Source organism: Pleurodeles waltl, chromosome 1_1, assembly GCF_031143425.1.
Source record: "Pleurodeles waltl isolate 20211129_DDA chromosome 1_1, aPleWal1.hap1.20221129, whole genome shotgun sequence".
Taxonomy (NCBI): Eukaryota; Metazoa; Chordata; class Amphibia; order Caudata; family Salamandridae; genus Pleurodeles; species Pleurodeles waltl.
Genome location: NC_090436.1, coordinates 381,032,064 through 381,055,108, shown reverse-complemented (window position 1 = coordinate 381,055,108; position 23,045 = coordinate 381,032,064). Strand labels below are relative to the sequence as shown.

The 23,045-nt window shown below is 46.3% G+C and overlaps 1 protein-coding gene across 1 annotated transcript in view; it reads right to left on the bottom strand.

Moving 5' to 3' along the window:
- Nucleotides 1-23,045, bottom strand: part of SLC30A5 (solute carrier family 30 member 5) — a 302,331-nt gene that overhangs the window by 97,606 nt on the left and 181,680 nt on the right. The window contains exon 10 of the mRNA XM_069223076.1: nt 14,812-15,020. Coding sequence (XP_069079177.1) covers nt 14,812-15,020 — 209 coding nt within the window. The remainder of the gene's footprint in view (nt 1-14,811; nt 15,021-23,045) is intronic.

Below are 23,045 nucleotides of genomic sequence, written 5' to 3'. Positions count from 1 at the left end.
ATTGTGCTACCCAGCTGCCCGTGAGGTTTCCCCTGATGCTTTCCAGTAGGCCCTTCCTACCAAGATGAGCTAGGTCATTGCCCCCTAGGTGTATTATTACCTAGCCATCAGGCTTTGTGTGCCGTGCGGCTAGCAGCTCCCCTAGTATGGTCTATAGGTGCTCCCTATATTTCATGCCCGGGAAACCAAGCCACTCTATGCTTGTTCGCTGTGGGCGTTGCTCCCTCCTGGAGCCTCTTGTCTCCCACCCGACTTGGGCTCTCTGTACAAAGGAGTATCCAATCACCCATGCTGTTCTGTACTCCGCACCTGTATATGGAAGTGACCAGGGGACAGTGAGGTTCGTGCTCATTTTATCCCCCAGCCTTTCCTTCTGCTCCTGTAGGTGCGGGTGTAAGAAAGGTGTGGAGGAGGAGGGGGGGGGGGCTATTACTCGTGTTCGCTTGATTGTTGCCTTCTGATGTAACCTTTAGAGGCGTTTGAGCTCCACCTCCCAATTGCTTTTATGCCTGCCGCCGGCAGGCCGTGTTGTGCAGCTGAAGTCGCTGCCCCTATCCGGAACAAATGTCCCAGACTCGCTTGCTGTGAGCCCTGCCCTAGTCAGCACCCTTTTGAGCACTGCCTTGAACTGAAATGTGCTCAAGCATTCACCATTCTTGTGCTTCAGAAGCGCACCCATGCCCCTCTGGCCTCAGATCTAAGTACCTCTGCAAGTTGCACACTGGGCATAATTCGGGGTGACCCAGGCATCTTAGCTCCACACTAGCCCCCCTTCCCAACTGGTCGATTTTGGATCTACTTAGTAGTATTTGCATGAGCTTTTGGCCTATTCGCACATCCTGGCTTTGTATAAATGCGTTAGTGTTCCCCACCTTGGAGGGGGCCACCAGCTTGCTTACCCTAAAAGCCCCAAAGAATGCCAGCGAAAAAGCAGCTTTGAAAAGTGTGCTTTCTAAATTGTTCCCGCATAGATTGTCTAGCACCCCCACCAGCTGTCTTAGTGTGTGGAATTCAATGGGGCCCCGCCGATCCCTAGTGCGTCCTAGCCTGCGCCACCCTCTCATCCCTGCCTTTATGTAATGGGAGTCAGTGGGATCTCTTCCTGTTACCCACTTACTAAACCCACTGCGGTTAGATGTGCCTGTGCCCACGACTTGGATTTTTTCTGCATGAAAGCCCACTGTATAAATTTCTCCAATGCTTTTGTCGCTTCCTGATGATCCTCACAGGCCCTTAAACCTGTGAGCTCTTGCACTGTTCTTGCACATGCAGCATAGCGTCTTGCTGTCTTTGGAGCTAGGGCGTGTTCTATCAGTAGTGACGAGTCCCCTCCACCAGCACCCACAGGCTGCCAGGAAGTGGTATCATCTCTCGTTCTGCTCCCGGGGCTAAGCTCCTGAATCTCTACATCTGGAATCAAGAGCGTTCATCTGCTTTAGTGTTATTTATGCCAGGGACGTGCCTCGCCCTAATGTCCAGGTTGTTTGCTAGTTGCACTTTTACCAGGTGTTGCAAATTTTTTTAACACCCTTGTGCACTGGGATGTGCCTCTATTAATCGTGTGGACAACCGCCTGGGTATCCGACCACAGTGTGATCTTCATGTCCTTCAACTGTTCTTGCCAGATTGTTAGTGCTACTACAATGGGGAATAATTCCACTAGTGTGATGTTCCTTATGAGGCCCAATGCTGCTCATGTCTGCGGCCACTTCTTGGCACACCATTTATCTTTTAATATGGTAAAGTCCCACTCAAAAAATCTTAATTAGAATCAAATTTTACAGGTCCAAGGCCTTTGTGTTAAAGTCAATTGCAATATTACAGAAGATGCACGAAACGTCGTGATTAAGCAACTCAAGTTTATATTTATTTCGTTGTTGTAAAGGCGTTATAATTCCTCTTCCCCTTTTGCATTCCACAGTGGGATGCCCTCCCCCACGCATGTGGAGCACACGTCTGAATTTGCAAGCCACCCCCCAAATGCACTCGTCCTTGTCATATTTGAAACATACCGCTGTTGCTCCCTTCCTAGTCTGTGACCCCCTCCACTGTGTGTATGGTTGCTGTTTGTAGAAGGGCTTCGCCTTCTCCTGCCTTCCTTTATGACAGCTCCCTTGAAAGGACTGCTCGCCCTTACATGCCCAGCTCCTGGCCTCTCTTGCAATCATCATCTTGTGCATGTAACCTGCCACATCTTCCCATTCCATGTCTGGGTGAGCCTGCATTTTTAGCCTGAAGCCTTTGTCATAATCTGGCCAGGCAGTCCCTGTGAATTGCCTCTGTGCCTTCTGTATCTTTGACTCGTAGAGCCATAAGTCTTTTGCGCAGTGTGGAAAATGTTCAACTATGATACAGGCCATATTTCTAAACGCATCCAGCCAGTTATCGAAATTCTTCTCTTTCCTCACCCTTTTCCTCTCCTCTCCTTCTTTCTTGTCAACTGTGGTCAAATCTAAGCCTTCGACTTGGATCTCTAGGAGTGAGAATATGTCAATAAACTGCCTGCGCCAGATTCGTTCTTTCACCGCTTTACTCGAGGGCCTCAGCTCTGGCCCCTTGAGCCCCTTTCAGGTGCGGGCCTTCGCCCAAAGTCCACATTGACAGGATAGGTAAAAGGAACATTATGTCTGTAGATACAGAACCAATAAAAAAACAACACGCATCTTGAGTAGTGCAGCCAAGACAGTGGTGTACCGATGGCACCCATACTGCTGACATTACAGTGGTATTTGATTCTATGTCAGAACTGGAGGCGAGGATTATGCTTAACCTTTCTTCACTTTATTATACAGCAGCCTTAAAATCTGAAAGAAAAAACTTCCTTTCCCCTGAACCATTGGGAAGGACTGTTACAACAAACAATCAGAATGTCCCCATCCAAATATAGTCAATTAACAGTCTCTATTGCCTCCTCCTTCTTCCTGCTTCCTTCTTCCTGCTCCTGCAGCCGTTCAGATAAGTGCTTCTTTATATTTTGTTTGACACAATATTAGTGGCAAGTTGGTCTTAACAGCAGTGTAGCATGATTGCTACTGTTTAAATTCCTTTCGTTCATGGATCAGTGAACAAGGATGTGACCAAGACGCCCACATACCAGGTCTGTATGTTCCCAGTGTCTTAGTGAAACTTGAGCTCCCCCCCCCCCCCAACCCCTGCACAGTACATGGAGGGGATTCCTTCGGACTCACAAAGGAGCTCTTAGGCCAGGGTACTGTTGTGGGGGGGGTGGGGGGGGTGTGGGGGGGGGGGGGGGGGGGAGGACAGGAGCTCGGCTTACCACAACATGGGGGCTGTGGGGGCCTTTGTTATGCCACTGTATATCCTAGTTCCTCCCCATATGTGGCAACCCCGGGCGGGCCGAGGCTGAGACCCTTGTATTCAAGGATGTGAAGGCCCTTCTGTATCGGTGATTGAGTCCAGGACTCTCTGACTGGCTAGATTAATACTATTAGGTTGCAAGAATCCCAGAGTACGTTTATGGAGGAGGAATCTTCTTTTTTTCCGGCCCCTGGATGATGAATTTTGAAAGGCAGTGTATGACTCCCATTCAGCACACTCTGTCCACGAATTTGGCGCTCTTGGAATGAGAGACTGAAGAACTGGCGCAGCTGCATCAACCGCCTCAATGCCCCACAGGGGATCCAACTCCTCAGTGTCTAAAAGGCCCTACGAGGCAGGGGTCAATAAGTAAGCTTTTGAAGTCCATAAGAAGGCTCTCCTACAGTCATACCTCAACAGTCTTCTGACAATGACTCCTTTGCACTAGCTACAGATAACGTAGATACGTTTTACAGATGATGGTTTGTAGGGGGATTCAGACTCTGATCCAGGACCATCTAGACCATGGAGTCTTTACTCGGAAGAGTTCCTCCATCCTCAATAGAGTGCTAGATCCCAGGCGACCAGCATTGCATCAGACATGTTAGTTGCTGACGATCTACTCAACCCTCGGTCCTCTATGTGGTCCCTTAGTGACAAGGTTGCCGCCTAAGTGGCAGGACATCTCAGGAGGTCTCTGGAAACGGAGACCACAGCCTGTTTACAAGCAGCATGCCCCCGGCTTTCACTAGACAGGGAGGTTGCCCTGACCCCTGAAGTGGATCCTTGAATGGCCATGTTGTTAGCGAAGTTCATCCAGGACCCAAAGAAAGGCATTGATTGCTACTGGCAATTGTGTCAAGATAAACTGCTAGATATTTCAGGTCCACAAACAAAGATATTGGACATGGCAGAGGATGCGGAACAGTCGGGCTCTCTCATCGCTCCAGAGATCCTCTCTGGGTGGGCACAGTGAGCAGTGATGTTTTTAGGCAATGTGAACTGCACATTGTAGGCGGACAAGCGCCGCTCCTTGTTCATAATGGTTGACCTGAAATTGGGTGACCTGGCCTCTTTGGAGGTGGGCCCCTCTGTACAAGGAGGTGTGTTCGGAGAATCATTCATGAAGGAGCTGGTCAAATTAATTTACACATTTATCCATCAAGAGGCTCTAACGCTACGGTTTTCGCTGCGGCTGGGCGTGGGAGAGGGCGCTGGTCTGGTCGCTTCCTGTCCAAAGCTGCAGCTCGGCACAGTTGCAGGACCAGTTTCAGTATTGTGGGTTTTACCCATCCAAACGCTTCCAGCGTAATTGTGGAGCCCGAGGCAGAGGCCGCGGAACCCAAGGATGAACCCCAGGTGAGAACTCTCCTTTCTTTCCATCTAGTGGAAAGGCAGTTGGCTCGGTTTCTGGAGAACTGGCAGGCCCTGACCTCAGACGCATGGGTACTTGAGATGGTCCAAGTCTTCCAGATAGATTTCTAGGGGACCCCAATACAGACCTCCAGATCCCTTCACTTCGCTTCGCTTCTGATGAGGAGGCGGCCCTCATCGATCAGGTGTCGTCGGAACTATTGGTCAAAGGAGCGGTAGTCCCTACAATGTTGCATACAAGAGGGTTCATACGCAAGCTTTGCTTGGTAGAGAAAAGGGACAGGGGTTTCTGCGAGTTCAACGAGTGACTGGTATTTCACCACTTCAAGGTGGAGGGGATCCATCTATTGCAGGACCTCTTAAGAGCAGGGGGCTGGTTGGTGCAATTGAACCTAAAGGGTTCTTACTTGCCGGTATGATTTTTCGTCCGCCCCGTCAATTTCTGCAGTTTCTGTGGTGAGGGAAGACTTTCAAACTTCAGACTCTGCCTTTCAGCCTGCTGTCCACCCCTTGGTGGTTCACCAAGGTCCTGAAACCGGTAGTAAAACTCCTTCGCAGATGAGGTATCAGAATGATAGTTTATCTGGACCACATTCTGCTGATGCATCAGTGCCCTCAGGTACTGGTAGAGCAGCTCCGGAAGGCTGTTGACTTGTTGAACAACTGAGTTTTGTGATCAGCGAAAATAAATTGTTACTGGTTGCAGCACAAAGGACAACATTCCTGGGTTTCATCATAGACTCCAGGGAATCAACTCTCAGCCTCCCTGCCAAAACGATGGCGAAGATGGAGGTATGGCCAACCAGCTAAGACGTCTGATCTTAAGGGTCCGCATCGGCTCGCAAAATATCCTTACTAATTGCGGCGCACCCGACACCATTTGCTGCTAACAGGGAGGCACACATAGCAGTACCAAGCACTTGGGTGATTCTGTGTGTCGTGGAGGGTCCCTCCGCAAGCTGCGGGTTCCTGAAGCATGGAGGAGCTACACGGCCCGTGCGCAACAATGGCGGCCGGGCCCCGAGACGGGGGAACCCCGGACAGCCTAGCCAACTGCTGTCGGAACATCTGCTGGACATTAAGAGTGCCTGAGGCCAGCCCACCTCGGATGGGAGCCCCCTGGGCGCTCGTGCGATTTGAAGGCGGAATCAGTGGGGGAACTCCAGCTGGCGGTGCCAGCTGCAGGGGAGACTGGGCAAGGACCGCCACGCCTGCAGGAGGTAGCCCGTGCTGCACCGCCTGTCCCTGGCCTGCTCTGGGGCAGCGATCAAGAACCACAGGGGTTGGCTGGGGCTGCCGGGTTGCAGTGTCCCCGAGTGAACAGTTGTAGCTGGGCCCCGGGGGCGTGTGAGAAGGTGAGCACCAGGAGGGGCCCCCTCAGTGGGCGAATGTAACAGGGAGCATCAACATACACCACACCACTGGTGGACAGGCAAGGAGAGGTGGAAGGGAGAATCTTCCCCTGGCAGATGCTTAGGTTGGGTTGAAGGGCTGAGAACTGGCAGCGAGCCCATAACCCAATAACATTAGCACTGTAGTAATGGCAAATTAACTACACTTCCTATGTGTGTCCAAACCTAATATAATGAAAATGTCACTTACCCAGTGTACATCTGTTCGTGGCATCAGTCGCTGAGATTCACATGGTATGCATGAGCTCGCCATCTGGTGTTGGGTCGGAGTGTTACAAGTTGTTTTTCTTCGAAGAAGTGTTTTCGAGTCACGGGACCGAGTGACTCCTCCTTCTGTACTCATTGCGCATGGGCGTCGACTCCATCTTCGATTGTTTTCCCCGCAGAGGGTGAGGTAGGAGTTGTACTATAGTAATAGTGCCCGCGCAATGAAAAATGTAAGTATGTACCTATTAAAGGATTAAATAATATATATACAAATGTACAAAATTGAAGGTAACTTCTGAACTGCTACAGGCTTCCGGGGAGGTGGGTGGGTCCATGTGAATCTCAGCGACTGATGCCACGAACAGATGTACACTGGGTAAGTGACATTTTCAGTTCGATGGCATCTGTCGCTGTAGATACACATGGTATGCATAGACTAGTAAGCAGTTATTTCCCCATAAGCGGTGGATTAGCCTGTAGGAGTAGAAGTTGTCTGAAATAGAGTTCTTAATACAGCTTGACCTACTGAAGCTTGTTGTGCGGATAGCACATCTATACAGTAGTGTTTGGTGAATGTGTGAGGCGTAGACCAAGTGGCTGCCTTACATATTTCCTGCATTGGGATGTTTCCTAAAAAGGCCATTGAAGCACCTTTTTTCCTTGTTGAATGTGCCCTGGGAGTAATGGGCAGTTGTCTTTTTGCTTTAAGGTAGCAGATTTGGATGCATTTAACTATCCATCTGGCTATACCTTGTTTTGATATTGGGTTACCTGCATGAGGTTTTTGGAATGCAATAAATAGCTGTTTAGTTTTTCTGATGTTTTTTGTTCTGTCAATGTAGTACATTAATGCTCTTTTGACATCTAATGTATGTAGTGCTCTTTCAGCCACAGAATCTGGCTGTGGGAAAAAAACTGGTAGTTCTACCGTTTGATTTAGATGGAATGGTGAAATAACTTTTGGTAAAAATTTTGGATTAGGTCGTAGGACGACCTTATTTTTATGTATTTGTATAAAAGGCTCTTGTGTTGTGAACGCTTGAATTTCACTTACTCTTCTTAGAGATGTAATGGCGATGAGAAAGGCAACTTTCCAGGTTAGGAATTGTATTCCGCAAGAGTGCATGGGTTCGAAAGGTGGGCCCATGAGTCTTGTTAGAACCACGTTTAGGTTCCATGAAGGAACAGGTGGTGTTCTTGGTGGTATAATTCTTTTAAGCCCTTCTATGAATGCTTTGATAACTGGTATCCTATACAAGGAAGTTGAATAGGTAGTTTGCAGGTATGCAGATATTGCTGCAAGGTGTATTTTAATAGAAGAGAAGGCTAGCTTTGCTTTTTGTAAATGGAGCAAGTAATTTACTATATGTGTTGGAGTTGCGTCTAGTGGTTGTATCTGATTATGATGGCAGTACCAAACAAATCTTTTCCACTTACTTGCGTAGCAGTGTCTAGTGGATGGCCTTCTGGCCTGCTTTATGACTTCCATACACTCTTGGCTAAGTTGTAAGTGTCCAAATTCTAGGATTTCAGGAGCCAGATTGCTAGATTCAGCGATGCTGGGTCCGGGTGTCTGATCTGTTGGTTGTGTTGCGTTAACAGATCTGGTTTGTTGGGCAGTTTGATGTGTGGTACTACAGACAGATCTAGCAGTGTTGTGTACCAGGGTTGTCTTGCCCAAGCTGGAGCTATTAAAATGAGTTTGAGTTTGTTTTGACTCAATTTGTTTACTAGGTAAGGAAGGAGAGGGAGAGGAGGAAAAGCGTAAGCAAATATTCCTGACCAGTTCATCCATAGGGCATTGCCTTGGGATTGCTTGTGTGGGTATCTGGACGCGAAGTTTTGGCATTTTGCGTTCTCTTTTGTTGCAAATAAGTCTATTTGTGGTGTTCCCCAGAGTGTGAAGTAGGTGTTCAGAATCTGTGGGTGGATTTCCCATTCGTGGACTTGCTGGTGATCTCGAGAGAGATTGTCTGCCAGCTGATTCTGGATCCCCGGAATAAACTGTGCTATTAGACCAATTTGATGGTGGATTGCCCACTTCCATATTTTTTGAGCTAACAAGCTTAACTGTGTTGAATGTGTTCCTCCTTGTTTGTTTAGATAATACATCGTTGTCATGTTGTCTGTTTTGACAAGGATGTATTTGTGGGTTATGATTGGTTGGAAAGCTTTTAGTGCCTGAAAAACTGCTAATAATTCTAGATGATTTATATGCAGTTTTGTTTGATGTATGTTCCATTGTCCTCTTATGTTGTGTTGATTGAGGTGTGCTCCCCACCCTGTCATGGAAGCATCTGTTGTTATTACGTACTGTGGCACTGGGTCTTGGAAAGGCCGCCCTATGTTTAAATTTATACTGTTCCACCATAGAAGCGAGAGGTAAGTTTGGCGGTTTAGCAACACCAGATCTAGAAGGTGACCCTGTGCTTGAGACCACTGTGAGGCTAGGCACTGTTGTAGGGGCCTCATGTGCAGTCTTGCGTTTGGGACAATGGCTATGCATGAGGACATCATGCCTAGGAGCTGTAGTATTGTTCTTGCTTGTATTGTTTGGTTTGGAGACATGTGTTGAATGACCCTGTTGAAATTGTGGATCCTTTGTGGAGTTGGCGTTGCTACTCCTTTTGTTGTGTCTATTATGGCTCCTAGATATTGCTGTACTTTGCTTGGCAGAATGTTTGATTTTGCAAAGTTGACGGTGAACCCTAGTTTGTAGAGGGTTTGTATGACTTGATTTGTGTGGTTTGAGCATCGTGTGAGCGAACTGGTTTTGATTAGCCAGTCGTCTAGATACGGGAACACATGTATTTGCTGCCTTCTGATGTGTGCAGCGACTACTGCTAGGCATTTTGTGAATACTCTTGGAGCGGTTGTTAAACCAAAAGGCAATACTTTGAATTGGTAATGTATTCCTTTGAATACAAACCTTAGATATTTCCTGTGTGACTGATGTATTGGTATATGGAAATATGCGTCCTTGAGGTCTAGGGTTGTCATGTAGTCGTGTTTTTTGAGCAATGGTAACACTTCTTGTAGTGTGACCATGTGAAAGTGGTCTGATTTGATGAATGTGTTTACTACCCTGAGGTCTAGAATTGGTCTCAGTGTTTCGTCCTTTTTTGGTATCAAGAAGTACAGTGAATAAACTCCTGTGTTTATTTGTGTGCTTGGTACTAATTCTATTGCATTTTTTTGAAGTAGTGCTTGAACTTCTATCTCTAGAAGCTGTGAATGGTATTTTGATAAATTTTGTGATTTTGGTGGTATGTCTGGAGGGAATTGTATGAATTCTATGCAATAACCATGTTGGATAATTGCTAGGACCCATGTGTCTGTAGTTATTTTGTCCCATGCTTCGTAATATTGACGTATCCTCCCCCCCACTGGTGTTGTGTGGGAGGGGTGAGTGACGTGTGAGTCACTGCTTGTTGGTAGTGGTTTTGGGGCTTTGAAATCTTCCTCTATTCCTAGGGAATTGCCCCCCTCTGTACTGGCCCCGAAAACCTCCCCTGTACTGTCCCTGGTAGGTGGGCGGTGCGGACTGTGAGGTGCTAGCTTGTGTGGCCTGACCCCGAAACCCTCCTCTAAAAGGTGTTTTGCGGAAGGTGTTATAAGATCCTCTGCTCTGCGGGGAGTAGAGTGCGCCCATGGCCTTGGCAGTGTCAGTGTCCTTCTTGAGCTTTTCTATGGCTGTGTCGACCTCCGGACCGAACAGAAGTTTTTTGTTTACTGGCATGTTAAGCACTGCCTGCTGAATTTCTGGCTTGAATCCAGACGTTCTGAGCCATGCGTGCCTACGGATGGTAACCGACGTATTAATGGTCCTTGCGGCCGTGTCTGCTGCATCCATGGAGGAGCGTATTTGATTGTTGGAGATGTTTTGACCCTCCTCAACAACCTGTTTTGCTCTTTTTTGCAGATCTTTTGGGAGATGTTCAATGAGATGCTGCATCTCATCCCAGTGGGCTCTGTCGTATCGCGCTAGCAGCGCTTGTGAATTTGCGATACGCCACTGGTTTGCTGCTTGGACAGCAACCCTCTTCCCGGCTGCATCAAACTTCCTGCTTTCTTTATCTGGGGGAGGTGCATCCCCAGAAGTGTGTGAATTTGCCCGTTTTCTGGCAGCCCCTACCACCACAGAATCTGGTGGCAGCTGAGAGGTGATGAATACAGGGTCCGTAGGAGGCGCCTTATACTTTTTGTCCACCCTAGGCGTCACTGCCCTACTTTTAACTGGCTCCTTGAAAATGTCCTTTGCATGGCGGAGCATGCCTGGGAGCATCGGCAGGCTTTGGTAGGAGCTGTGGGTTGAAGAGAGGGTGTTAAATAAAAAATCATCCTCTACTTGTTCTGAGTGTAGTTCCACATTATGGAATAGTGCTGCTCTAGCCACCACTTGTGAGTAGGCTGTGCTGTCTTCCGGTGGTGATGGCCTAGTTGGGTATGTGTCTGGGCTGTTATCAGACACTGGTGCATCGTACAAGTCCCACGCATCCTGATCTTGGTCATCGTGGCTCATGGCGGTGTGAGCTGGCGAATGTGACGGGGTGTAAGTTGGTGAAGCCGGAGTTACAGGTGGAGGCGAGGGAGGAGGTGTTATCTTTTGTGCTGTTTGCTGCTGAGGAGTAAACTGAAGCGTTCTCTTTCGTTTGACAGGTGGAAGGGTACTGATCTTCCCAGTCCCCTGCTGAATAAAGATACGCTTTTGCGTGTGATCCACGTCAGTGGATTGCAGTTCTTGTTCAAATCTATGTTTCTTCATTTGTGAAGACATAGAATGCTCTTCAGTATAGGAGCCTGAAACAGGGTCTGAAATCGCTTTTTTCGGCTCCGAAAACCCCGTTGATTGTTTTTTCGGCTCCGAGGTAACCTTCCTCTTTTTCTGTGCCGAAAATTCTTGGCCTCTATGGTCTTCGGCGCCACTGTCTCGGCGTCGATCTGTGTCGACACCGAACTCTCGGTGCCGATGCTTCTGTTTAGCACTCTCTCGGTCCCGAGGAGGCTGCGTGCCGGTGTCTCGACCGAAGTCGGACGATCTCGACACTGAATGGGCCTTTTTCGGTGCCGATTGTTGGTCACCGAGAATTTGGGTGGAGCCATGGCCGGTTGGCAGTGGCGTCCCCTGGGCCTTCTTTCCTTTTTTAAGATCTGATCTCGACGTCTTACTCACAGTTTTTGTAGAGTCTAGCTCGTCGGAGTCTGAATCCTGGATGGAAAAGGATTCCTCCTGTTCCTCTTCTGTCTCGAATTGTCGACGCTCCTTTGGCGTGGACGCCATCTGCAGTCTTCTCGCTCGACGGTCGCGCAGAGTTTTTCGGGACCGGAACGCCCGACAGGCCTCACAGGATTCTTCGCTGTGCTCGGGTGACAGGCACAGGTTACAGACCGAGTGTAGGTCCGTATAAGGATATTTGTTGTGGCATTCGGGGCAGAATCGAAACGGGGTCCGTTCCATCGGCGTTGTTCTCCACGCGGTCGGGCCGACTAGGCCCCGACTAGGTGCCGAAATCTACCCCGAAGGGCACCGAAGCGCTTCGATGTTCAACGCGTCGTCGTATGTGTCTATCTCGAACCGGATCGCAACGATACCGTCGAAAATCTTCCGTTTTCAGCTATCTTTCCGTTCCGAAACCCGGAGCGACAGGAACACGTCCGAACCCGATGGCGGAAAGAAAACAATCGAAGATGGAGTCGACGCCCATGCGCAATGAGTACAGAAGGAGGAGTCACTCGGTCCCGTGACTCGAAAAGAGTTCTTCGAAGAAAAACAACTTGTAACACTCCGACCCAACACCAGATGGCGAGCTCATGCATACCATGTGTATCTACAGCGACAGATGCCATCGAACATATCGTTATTATTTTGCGGTGTGATCACTGTATACAGTGTTCGAATAACAGTCCTGAATGGCCTATGCCTTACTACCCTAAGACATGAGCATGTATTCAACAGGATACATGGCATACAAATACAACAATCAAGCCACAGCACTCAAAACTTAAGAATGTTTGATTTGGTCTACATTCTGTCCATCAAATGTTCTTTTTGCATTTGTCGCCTCAAGTGGGAAGAGGATGCCCAGACGTGGGTCCCGTGCTCACTATGCCACCAGATTCAAGCTAGCATGGCTGAAGAGGGGGGATACCCCAAAACCGGACCTAGGATGCTTGTTTCGGGTCCAGGGAGGACCTGGCCTGGCAGTTCGGGCTGGACTGTTCCCATGGGCAACAGGGTCAGGACTGATTTGCATATGGCTGGGTCCAAACTGGAATGGCATGGTGAGCAAAAAAACTGATAGATTTAAACCCAGATGTGTGACTTGGGGTGAATGTTTGATTTGGTCTACATTCTGTCCATCAACTGTTCTTTTTGCATTTGTCTCAAGAGGTCTCAAGTATGGTTTCCAGTGATGATGGAGCTTTCCTGTGATTTTTCAATCCATCTACCCCCCAGTCCATCTCAGAGAGTCCTCACCACTTGATTCAGGAGGGGTTGTTCCATCTAATGGCGTGGAAGATTTCAGGAGCCGATGGACGATCGGAGGACTTTTGAAGGAAGCAGAGACTCTGCTGTCAAAGGCCTGGGTAGCTAGAACGAATAAGAGGCATAGTTCCGCTTGGGGTAATAGGTACTTTGGTGTATTCAGAGGGATACTGACCCCATGGGTTCCAAGTGGTCTACATTTTGTACTTTATGTCCATGTTGGTCTCGGATGCGCTGACCTATCGATCTGTGAACACCTTTAGGTTTGCAATATCGGCGGGCCACTGTCCTACTGATGGTCCTACGGTCGGGAACATCCTTTTGTCAGGTAACTGATGAGGGGCATACAATAGTCTGTCCCACCGGAACCTAGGTACTCTGTCCTGTGGGATGTCAAAACAAATCCTTAATCTGTTTTATTCGGAGTCCCTCAAGAAATACCATACGAGGAAACAAGTATCTAGTAAGCTGGCCATGCTGCTATGTTTACTTTCATGTAAAAGAGTATCCGATGTCAGAGCCCTGGATATTACAGGTAGGGTATTAACCCCCGAAGTGGTTACTTTCTACATTTCTAGATAGAAGAAATCTAACTCTAGAGTGATATTGTATCCTGATTTTCCCAACAGTCCAAGCTTAGTGTGATCAGATGTCTTAAAGCTTACGAGGCTATGATGTACAAGTGACGCCCTGCCGGGGAACGCCAACTCCTGATTTCCTGTTTAAAGCAGTGTCTTCTCCCACTATTACTAGATGGGTAAAGTATGTCATGTAGGAGGCAGGCATTAACATTTTGGTCTTTGATGCCCACTCATCCAGAAGGGCAATTGCTTTCAAAGGTTTTCTCTTGGGGGCTCGGCTGAAAGATATCTTGAATGTGTCTGATTGGTCATCATAGTCTATGTTCAAATTTTTTTACTTTAAAGCAGCGGGTAATGTGGCCACGCTGATCATGAAGAATCTTTGAACTAACATAATCCTCGTCTCTGGTCTTGTCATAGAATGCAAAATTTCTTAACTTTAGTAACAGAACGTTTCAATTCTATTAAGGACACATAGGCGAGGATAATCCCAATCTAAATTGGACGTTCTCCCTCCCTATAAAACAATTAGAGACATTGGGGTGGAGCTTTTTAAATGCTTTATGGTATAACATACTTTGAGTGAGGAATTGATCTGTCTTGGGTATATTGTCATGTTAACCCATGATGTTTGAATTTGTGACTGCATCATGTACATGCTTATGCTACCTCTAGGGTATTAAAACGGTTCAGTTACAAACATTTTCTGTGTTTCTTGCAAGAAATGATTTTTTCTAAGCAGGAGTGATCATGGCTTAACGGACGAGGTTTGCCGCACAAAGAAAGAGGAAGTATAGAGAATGTTAATGGACTATATTTGGATGAAGACATTCTGATTGGTTGTTGTTGCAATGGGTTTTCCCAAGGGTTCATGGGAAAGGAAGTTTTTTCTTTGAGATTTTAAAGGTGCTGTATAATAAAGTGAAGAAAGGTTAAGCATAATCTTTGCCTCTGTGTCCTTAATAGCACTGACATTTTCAGCTACTAAAGCTAGGAAATGTTATATTCCCATGCAACACATCACGTTTATGACTTAACGGGTGAAGAAACTTTGCATTCTGTCTGTAGATATTACCAAGGTCATTAGTTAAATTTCACCAAGCTTTAAATCAATAGCAACATAATTCTGAGAATTACCATTTGCACTAGGCTAAAGTATCTAGTATCATTAACGTCAACTCAGGTGCCGGTCAGTAACTAGGAAAAAAAGTTTTTATTATAAAGAGGAATTCTCTAAAAGACTGAAGGACATAACTAGATCTTCTTCACACACAGGAATGTATAGTATTTTTGTAAATGATGCAGGAGCCTGCCTATTAAATTTACCTGATTATCAGGTAGTTTCATATAACATAGTCGTAGTATGTAAGTGGCCAAAGCACAAGTATGCCTCTTATTTGGTTATCACAGACATGACATTAACATTACTTACCAGATTCAAGCATAAGAAGTAGAAAATCTGTCTGGAATCATACTCCTCGAGGATCTGCTTCAGTGATTCCTTAATGAATCTTGGAACTGATGAAGACGTATGCTGCAAAGCATCTCCCATGAAGTTATACAAAGGAGTGCCTTCTGGCGAATAGCCTACTAAGGTCCCTTTCTGACCTTTCCTGAAGGCAGAGGATAAAATACTGGAAGCTGCACAGAAAGAAAATGAGAACATGTACTGGAAATGAAGTAAATCATGCAGAATATAGGATAGATTTCAAATATTGTAACTTTCAAACAGTAATTATAAAAAAAGGTTATTTGCTCAAATGGAACATTTGATATAAAACAAATATGTAGTGAACTGCACTATGATAAAAGTAGCTTTTTATAGGATACAATGTATGGTACCTGGTGAGGTTTGTGGAGAAATGGAAAATACTACTTACGCTGTAACCGTCCTTTTGTGGCATGCAGTGCTGTTGATTCACTTGCTCTTCATACTCTATTAGTATTGGGCTCTGACTTGTTTTTCTTCTATGACGTTTTTTGAGTCATGAGATATAGCGACTCCTCCTAAGAATGGTAATGCACATGGGCATCAGTTCCATTGTTGAATAGTTTTCCCGCATGTCAGGTGAGGATGGAGATTGAACAGAGAAGTGACAAAAAATTACTATGCAACTAAATGTGGAAAAGAAAAGTAAAGGAAAACATCTGCAACAACTGAAGGCTTCCAGGGACGACGGTAGGAGCATATGAATCTACAACACTACATATCATGAACCGATACTTACAGGGCTAACAACATTTTCAGTTCACAGTAGAAACACATCCTCTGCACACTGTACAGCAGTTCTCCCCTAAGCAGTGGCTAGCCAGGGAATGTTGCGGAGGCCTGAAAGTGTGTGTAGTAAATATAGTACTGCCTGGCCCACTTGAGCTTGTTGATGTGCTTGTACATTCAAACACTAGTGTTTGGTGAATGTGTGTGGTGCAGACCAGGTAGCTACTTTACAAATGCCAACTATTGGAATACTACATAGAAAGCCCATGGAGGCTGCCTTCATACATGCAGAATGTGGTTTTGGTGGTGCAGACGGCTGTTTTTTGGCTCTGGAGTAGCAGGTATGAATGTACTTGACTAACCAATAAGCTATCCTTGCTTTGGAAATGGCAGTGCCTTGTGTTGTTTAGTGAGGGCAGCAAACAACTGTTGAGCCCTATGAAAAGCTCTTGTCCTGTCAATATAGTACGAGGGCCCTCTAAGTCAAGTGTGTGGAGAGCTCTCTCTGCTACTGAATCTGGGTGTGGAAAGAACAACATGATTTCAACTGTCTGGTTGAGGTAGAAAGGAGCAACAACTTTGGCCAAAAGCTTTGAGTAAGTTTGAAGGACTACCATATCAGGGTGTACCATGTAAAATTATTTTGGTGTGAGAGCTTGAATCTCGTTCACATGCCTGAGGGAAGTGATTGTGACAAGCAACACTACTTTCCAGGAGAGAAACTGGAGAGGGCAAATGTGAAAGGGGGTCAAAAGGGGATCTCATGAGCTTAGTGAGCACTACACTGAGATACAAGGCTGGAGGAACCTGGGGGAAGAACCCTTTTAAGCCCTTCCAAAAACGCTTTAATGACAGGGACTCTGAATAATGACAAGTCCTCCCTGTTTTATAGTTATGCTGCAATATTTTGTAGGTAAGCCATGCCGTAGTGTTTTAAGTAGAGAAGATAGCATACACTAACACCACCTGCTCGAGTGGATCAACGTGTTTGGGTAGGCAGTAATGGACGAACCTCTGCCACTTTGGTGCATTATAGGCTCTAGTAGTGGGACAGTGAACCTCTTTAAGGATGGACATCGACTCAGCTGGCAAACTGAGACACCCAGAATCTAAGACACCAGGTGCTAGATTACAAGGTTTAACTGCTTGGGTTGCCCCTCTGTGACCTGGTGTTGAGTGAGAAGATCCAGCTGGTTGAGGAACTCCTAGTTAGGGTCTACGGACAACTGAGGAGGGTTGGAAACCACTGTTGCCTGGCCAAGTGTGGGCCACCAGGACAAGGATGAGAGAGGTATCCTGTAGCCTTAGGCTCACGTTTGGAAGAAGTGGGAGAGGCGGAAAATAGCAGGCAAATATCCCTGACCATAGTGCATTGCCCATCGGCTGTGGGTGTAGGAACCTGGAGACAAAGTTTGGGCATTTTTGTCGTTGTCGGCGGCTGCTCCTAGCAGATGTACTTGTGGTGGACTGCCCAGCACCAAATGCTCTGATGCCGACAGCTGGGGAGAATGCATGCCCCCTTGCTTCTGAAGGTATTACAAGGCAGTTATGTTGTCTGTTCTGATCAGGACTGTTCTGTGATGTACATGGCAGAAGAAAGCTTTTAGAGCCAGTTAGACTACCAGTAATTCCAAATCATTGATGTGGATGGTCTGCTGAAAGTATGTCCTCATGCCCTGAACAAGCATTTCCTGAAAATACACCCCCCAACTTGTGAGAGAGGCATCCGTGGTGATGGTCACTTAGGGACCAGGTTGAGGAAGAGCATGCCCTGCAACAAGTTGCTGCTGTTCCAGCACTATAGACAGCTATGGTTGCTGTCACAAATCAACACCAGATCCTTTGTGGGACTCTACGCTTGGGATCATTGTGGCACCAGGCACTCTTGAAATGGATGCATGTGTAATCGAGCTTGTGGAGCAATGGCAATGCAGGAAGCCATCATGCAGAGTAAGTGCATTGCTGTCTTGACTGTCAGCTGGTGATTTGGCTGAAAAAGATGCAGCAGGAGCTGAAAGACTTGAACCAGTGCACAGGTGGAATAAGCTTTACCAGTGACTAAGTTTAGAAATGGCATTAAAAAGAACTGTATCAGAAGGGGTTGGAGGTGGGACTTGCCCACGTCGATAGTGAAACAGAGACCGTGGAAGAGATCTGGAGGTGGGGGATGCACTGCTGTCTGCTTGATTCCTTATCAGCCAATCTTTGACGTACAGGAACACATGGACGCCGCTCCTCTGGAGGTGAGTGGCAATCATTGAAAGTGTTGCCCACTTACCACAAACCTGAGACGATGCGCAGGGTGGATCGGAACGTGGAAAAAGGTGTCGTTGAGGCCGAGGGAAGTCATGGTGTCGCCTTGCTGCAGTAGTGGAATGATGTCCTGCAGCGTGACCATGTGGAAGTGGTCTGACAGGATGCACTTTTTGGGGGGCCCGAGTGCCCCGTTTTCCTTGGGGGATCAGAAAGTACAAGAAGTACACCCCTTTTTCATGGTGGTATGGAGGCACAGGTGTCCGGGGGAGGGGTGGGAGAAAAGAGAAAAGAGGGAAGAGTGTGTGTGTTTGTTTTGGAGCAGTAAGTTCCAGTCAGTAGCTCTGTTCTACAATAGACGGAACCCACTGGCCTGAGGTGATGTTTTGTCATTGTGCAAGGAACCTCTGCTGGCGTCCCCTGACAGGCGTAGTGTGGTTGAGGGGGAAGGTAGAGGTGTCACTGCTTGGAGTGGTTGGCTAGGTTTGCCACAGAGCCTCTGTCCCTACCTTCGGAGTTAGTCCCTCTATAGGCCCCACTGGAATAGCCCAGACAGGCTTTGGTGATGCACTGAACTCTGAGCAACAAAAAGACCTAAAGGGCGATGAGGACTGAACAACCCCCACTGCTTTGGCCGTGTTCTTTTGGAGCTTTTCTAGCATCTGATCAATCTGAGGCCCAAAGAGGTGTCCCCCATCAAAAGGCATGCTGATTACATGATGTCGACTCCTGGCTTGAAGCCAGAGACACATAGCAAGGCATATCGGGGTATCAGAATACTGGAGTTAATACCCCTGGTGACTGTATGAGCCACGTCCAAGGTGCACCTCATGATTGTATTGGAGATGTTTAGGCCCTCCGCTAAAAGCTACTGCCACCCTTTGCCTGTACTGATCCGGGAGGTGTTGGAGTAGGTCTCCCATCTCATCCCACTGTGCTCGATTGTACCTAGAGAGTAGGCTGACCGAGTTAGGGATGCACCAATGGCTCTCAGATTGAGTGGCCATGTGTTTGCTTGGCACACAGATCCTTTTACTTTGCTTATCAAGCAGAATTTGCTTGTTAACAGGTTGTATATGCATGACCAGAAAGTCTGGTGGGAGCTTCTCTATAATAAAAAGAGATCTGTGGGGGGGAGGTCATATTTTTTTGTCAGGGATCCTGACATACCCTTGAGCATGAGTAGTATTGGGGCGGAGGGTGTAGAGTGTGAGAGAGTGTTTCTACCAAGACGTCATCCTCTTCTGTGATAGTGTGTAAGTCTACCTTATGTAAGCTAGCCACCCTGTGAATGACCTCATGATATGAGGTAGTATTACCCGGAAGGGAGGGCTTAACTGGCTGGAGGCCAGGGTCGTTGTTAACTTGGTGGACAACACCATAATCGTCCCAGGGATCATCCCAGGGCTGTAGATAACATGGGACATCATATGGGTCCGTAGCTAATAGACTACCCTCCACATAGGAGGAATGTGGAGAGGATGGCAGAAGTGACCTGTGTGGTGGGGGGAAGTAAGGGCTTCAAGTGGAGGAGTAGGGTTCTTGGGTAGAGAAGCTGGTATATTAGGAGAAGGACGAGGAACTAGAGGTTATAGAGATAGTTCTGATGCCTCTTCAGCTTAGGAGGTTATGGTGGCTCCAGGGTCAGCTGCTCTTCAATGGGAGGCGTCCTTTTGTGAGTAAGAATGTCCTGCACCTTCCGTGGCAGTTTCGCAGAAACCTTGCCTGTTTGTGGGTGGATGAACAGTATCTTCTGCTTACTGTCTATCTCCTCCTAAAGGTGCTGAAGAATTGGGCACTGGGTTTCTCAGAGTCCACTTTGGAATGTGTTGTGGTAGGTTAACTTGGCGCCGCCTGCTGTTTCTGCTTCAAAGCCGGTCTGGATGTCGAATGGTGCTTCGGCTCCAAAGAGCAAAGAATCCAGAAGGTGCAGAAGGCACAGCCAGTGCTGAAGAAGGCCAGGTCTTATGCACTCTGCACAGTACTAGATAGGGGACCTTTCCATCATGGCTTGCAAACACCAGAGGAAAAGTCCTGAGAAGGCTGGAGCCCTGAACAAAGTGTCAAAAATATCTCAGGTGCAGAGTTGAATGAACCCAGACGAAGGTGAAAAAACTGCAGACAACATGATTGTATCGTGCCAACAGATGCACCAGACAGCCTCGACAAGGAACGCCATGCAGTGTCGACTTGGAGCTTCAGTGACACACGTCCGACCCAGACAGCGGGAGAAAACAATCTCAATGGAACCAATGCCCATGCGCATTACCAGCCATAGGCAAAGTCACTATACCTCATGACTTGAAAGACTTCTTCGAAGAAAAGCAAGTTGTACAAGTTCGAGCCCAACACTAAATGACAGTAGTATCAAGGGGATGTGTACCTACAGCTGCACATGCCACAAGCACAGAGTCATAATGTTCAACAGGTAAAATAAGACCTATTAAGATGAATTATAGAACCCAGAGTTGATAAATGAAAAGTTGGTGTGAACAACATGCAAGTGGAATTTTGAGGTTTGTCATGCACATTGGATTAAGAGAAAAGAGTTCACAGGTAAGCAATAATCCACTAACAAACACAATTAACATGTGGCTGCGTCATGAACAGACTTCCAGCATGAAAAGTTTGACAGGGACTGCTCCTTTTACGTCAAAGAAATGGAAAGGATCCTCTCTTTGAAAAACCTTGTGCAGAAAACAGTCATAAGGATGCACGCAGTGCTATACAAACCAATTCAAATACATGATAATGAAAGAAGATTCATTTTCTTTCATGGTGCCTACATATAGAGAATCATAATAACCTCTACTTATGAGACTGCAATGTGTCCAGCTGCAATGTTCTTGAATGAAGTAGAGGAATTCTAGTTTTGAATTGCGATTGCATTTTAAAAAGATGTTGCAACCATAATGTTGAGGGACACACAAGCATTAGTTATGGATTTAACTAAAACTAGAAGAATGAGACGCAAGGTACGCAAATTAACGTGGATACTACGTCCAATAAAATAATTTGGCATCTGCGTTTCTGATATGGGGGAAATGTGATCTAGTTGAGATTTTGAATGAATAATAATAATAACCTTCCATTTATTACAATCAAGGATGATCAATTAAACATCTAGGTTACAAAAAGATAAACTGCACACAGACCTGACAGACAAATCTATACTGTTTGCCATTCGGGTGAAAAATATAGTAATTATCAAAGGCACTTTTAAGACAACGGTCAATTACACCCACCGTTATCATCCACTACGGAAACAGAGCTACTTTCATTAGGATTTGAATCAGTGGCTCAGCTCTTTTAACTGGATTGACATGACAGTTTGTGCCAGCAACAAATGAACCATTAAAATGCAGATCCTCTAATCAGCATGTAGTATGTAAGAGAGACCAGGGTGCAACAAAGGAGAAAATGATTTTCAACAGACTTGACAACAAATTCCAAGGAGGACAACATTAAGAAAGAACTTCATAGTAGCAAATAAAGAGAGAAAAAAAGCCCCAGTCTCAGGTGGTCCTACCAAAAACCATGTGGTGTAAACAATTAAAATAAAATGGTGGCAAACACTATGTTGAGGTCTAACAAAAGACCTACTGCATACTTGGCCCATCTGACAAACATTTGTAATGCATTAGGTCTTGCATTTGCGAAAGTTAGAAGTATTGGTGCTGAAAACGTTTTTTTGTAACTTTTTTTTTGGTATGCAGTAGAATGCTGATATTTGCATAGCGCTATTGCCACTCGTATGACCTTGTGGCGCTTGAGAACCGGACAATAGGTTATGAGGTAGGGTAGACAAGAGTAGTATGCAGGCTGGAAAAAAAATAAGTAACAACATCCTGGAAAAGTAAACACTCGGAGAGAATGCAAGATTAAGTAAAGCAAGTGAAATGTAAGCAGTAGCAACATGTTTATGTTAATTTGTTTGTACATGTAATATGCTGGCTGCAAAAAGCCTGCAATATTTACTGTTGTAATGCGCACAAAGCAGGGAAAGGGTGCAGTACCACAGGCTGTCCCTAGGTGTCCCTTGGGATCTCTTTTGGCCACAAAAGGTACTATGTTACAGTGACACCAACACTGAAAATGGTGTGTTTATTTTCCATTGAAATTTAACAACGAAGTGCTTTACTTTGTAAAACGCCCCGTTCCTGAAACTTTAAAATCCTAAAAAAAAAACATAACCAGTAGAGTTTATTTGCAAGACACGAAAAATAAATTAAAAACAGTGACAAACACATAACACAAGCAATAAGTTCTAAGCACAGCAACATGAGTTGAAAGTTACAAGTGAAGTATGCCACTTGGTTATAAGCCAGTCAAAACAAACAGCTTAAGGTTAGGGCACAGGCACTGACATCTGGTTAGCAGGCCTCTGTGCACTCTTAAGAGTTGAAAAAAAAAGCAGCATCAGTCCAAAACGTTGACGGTAACTATAAAAAACAAGCAGTGGCAAAGCCAATAGGCTTCAACTCAGCGAACTCTTGTTTTGTGAATGCTTTTTAGATATGTTACACAGCAGCGCTAGCTATTGTGCAGCATGTCAAAGTTAACAAAAAAGCAGTATGGCGCTGTCAACCCATAGACACGTTGCACAGTGGCGCTAGATGTTCTACAACATGGTTCAAAGTGTTTTTTTTTTTTTAAAATGCTATGATGCAGACAGCGTTGACTGTCTTGTACTGCTTTTTAAAAAACTTTAAGACATGCTGCATAGTTGCTAGCGCTGCTATGTAACGTCTAAAAAACATTGTCAAAATAAACAGATATGCTGAGGCCAGGGATGAGGCGGACAGTCTGCCTCCCTCCGTCACCCCGGCTGTGGCCCCAAGCCACCGCTGGCCCACTTCATCTCCTGGCTGGCTCAGAGCTCCCAAGTTGTCTGGGCCGTCACCTGTTGTCCGCTCACGTGGGGTCTACTGATTGGTGCCAGGTCCATGGCCCTGAGCGACCCCGGAATCAAGTTGGGTTTTTAACACAAGCCAGAGCTTACACTCACCACTGCTGGTCGGCCATCTTGCCTGGGACAAAAGGTTAACAAGTGTTTCTCATTGTAGAAATATCATTTGTTTTTTCAACATTATGGTCATTTTTAAATGCCAGTGCACTTATTTGTAGTTTGCAAACATTAAATGTCTCTATATAGCCCATATAAGGAATTGTCATTAATTCTTTGACATGGACAC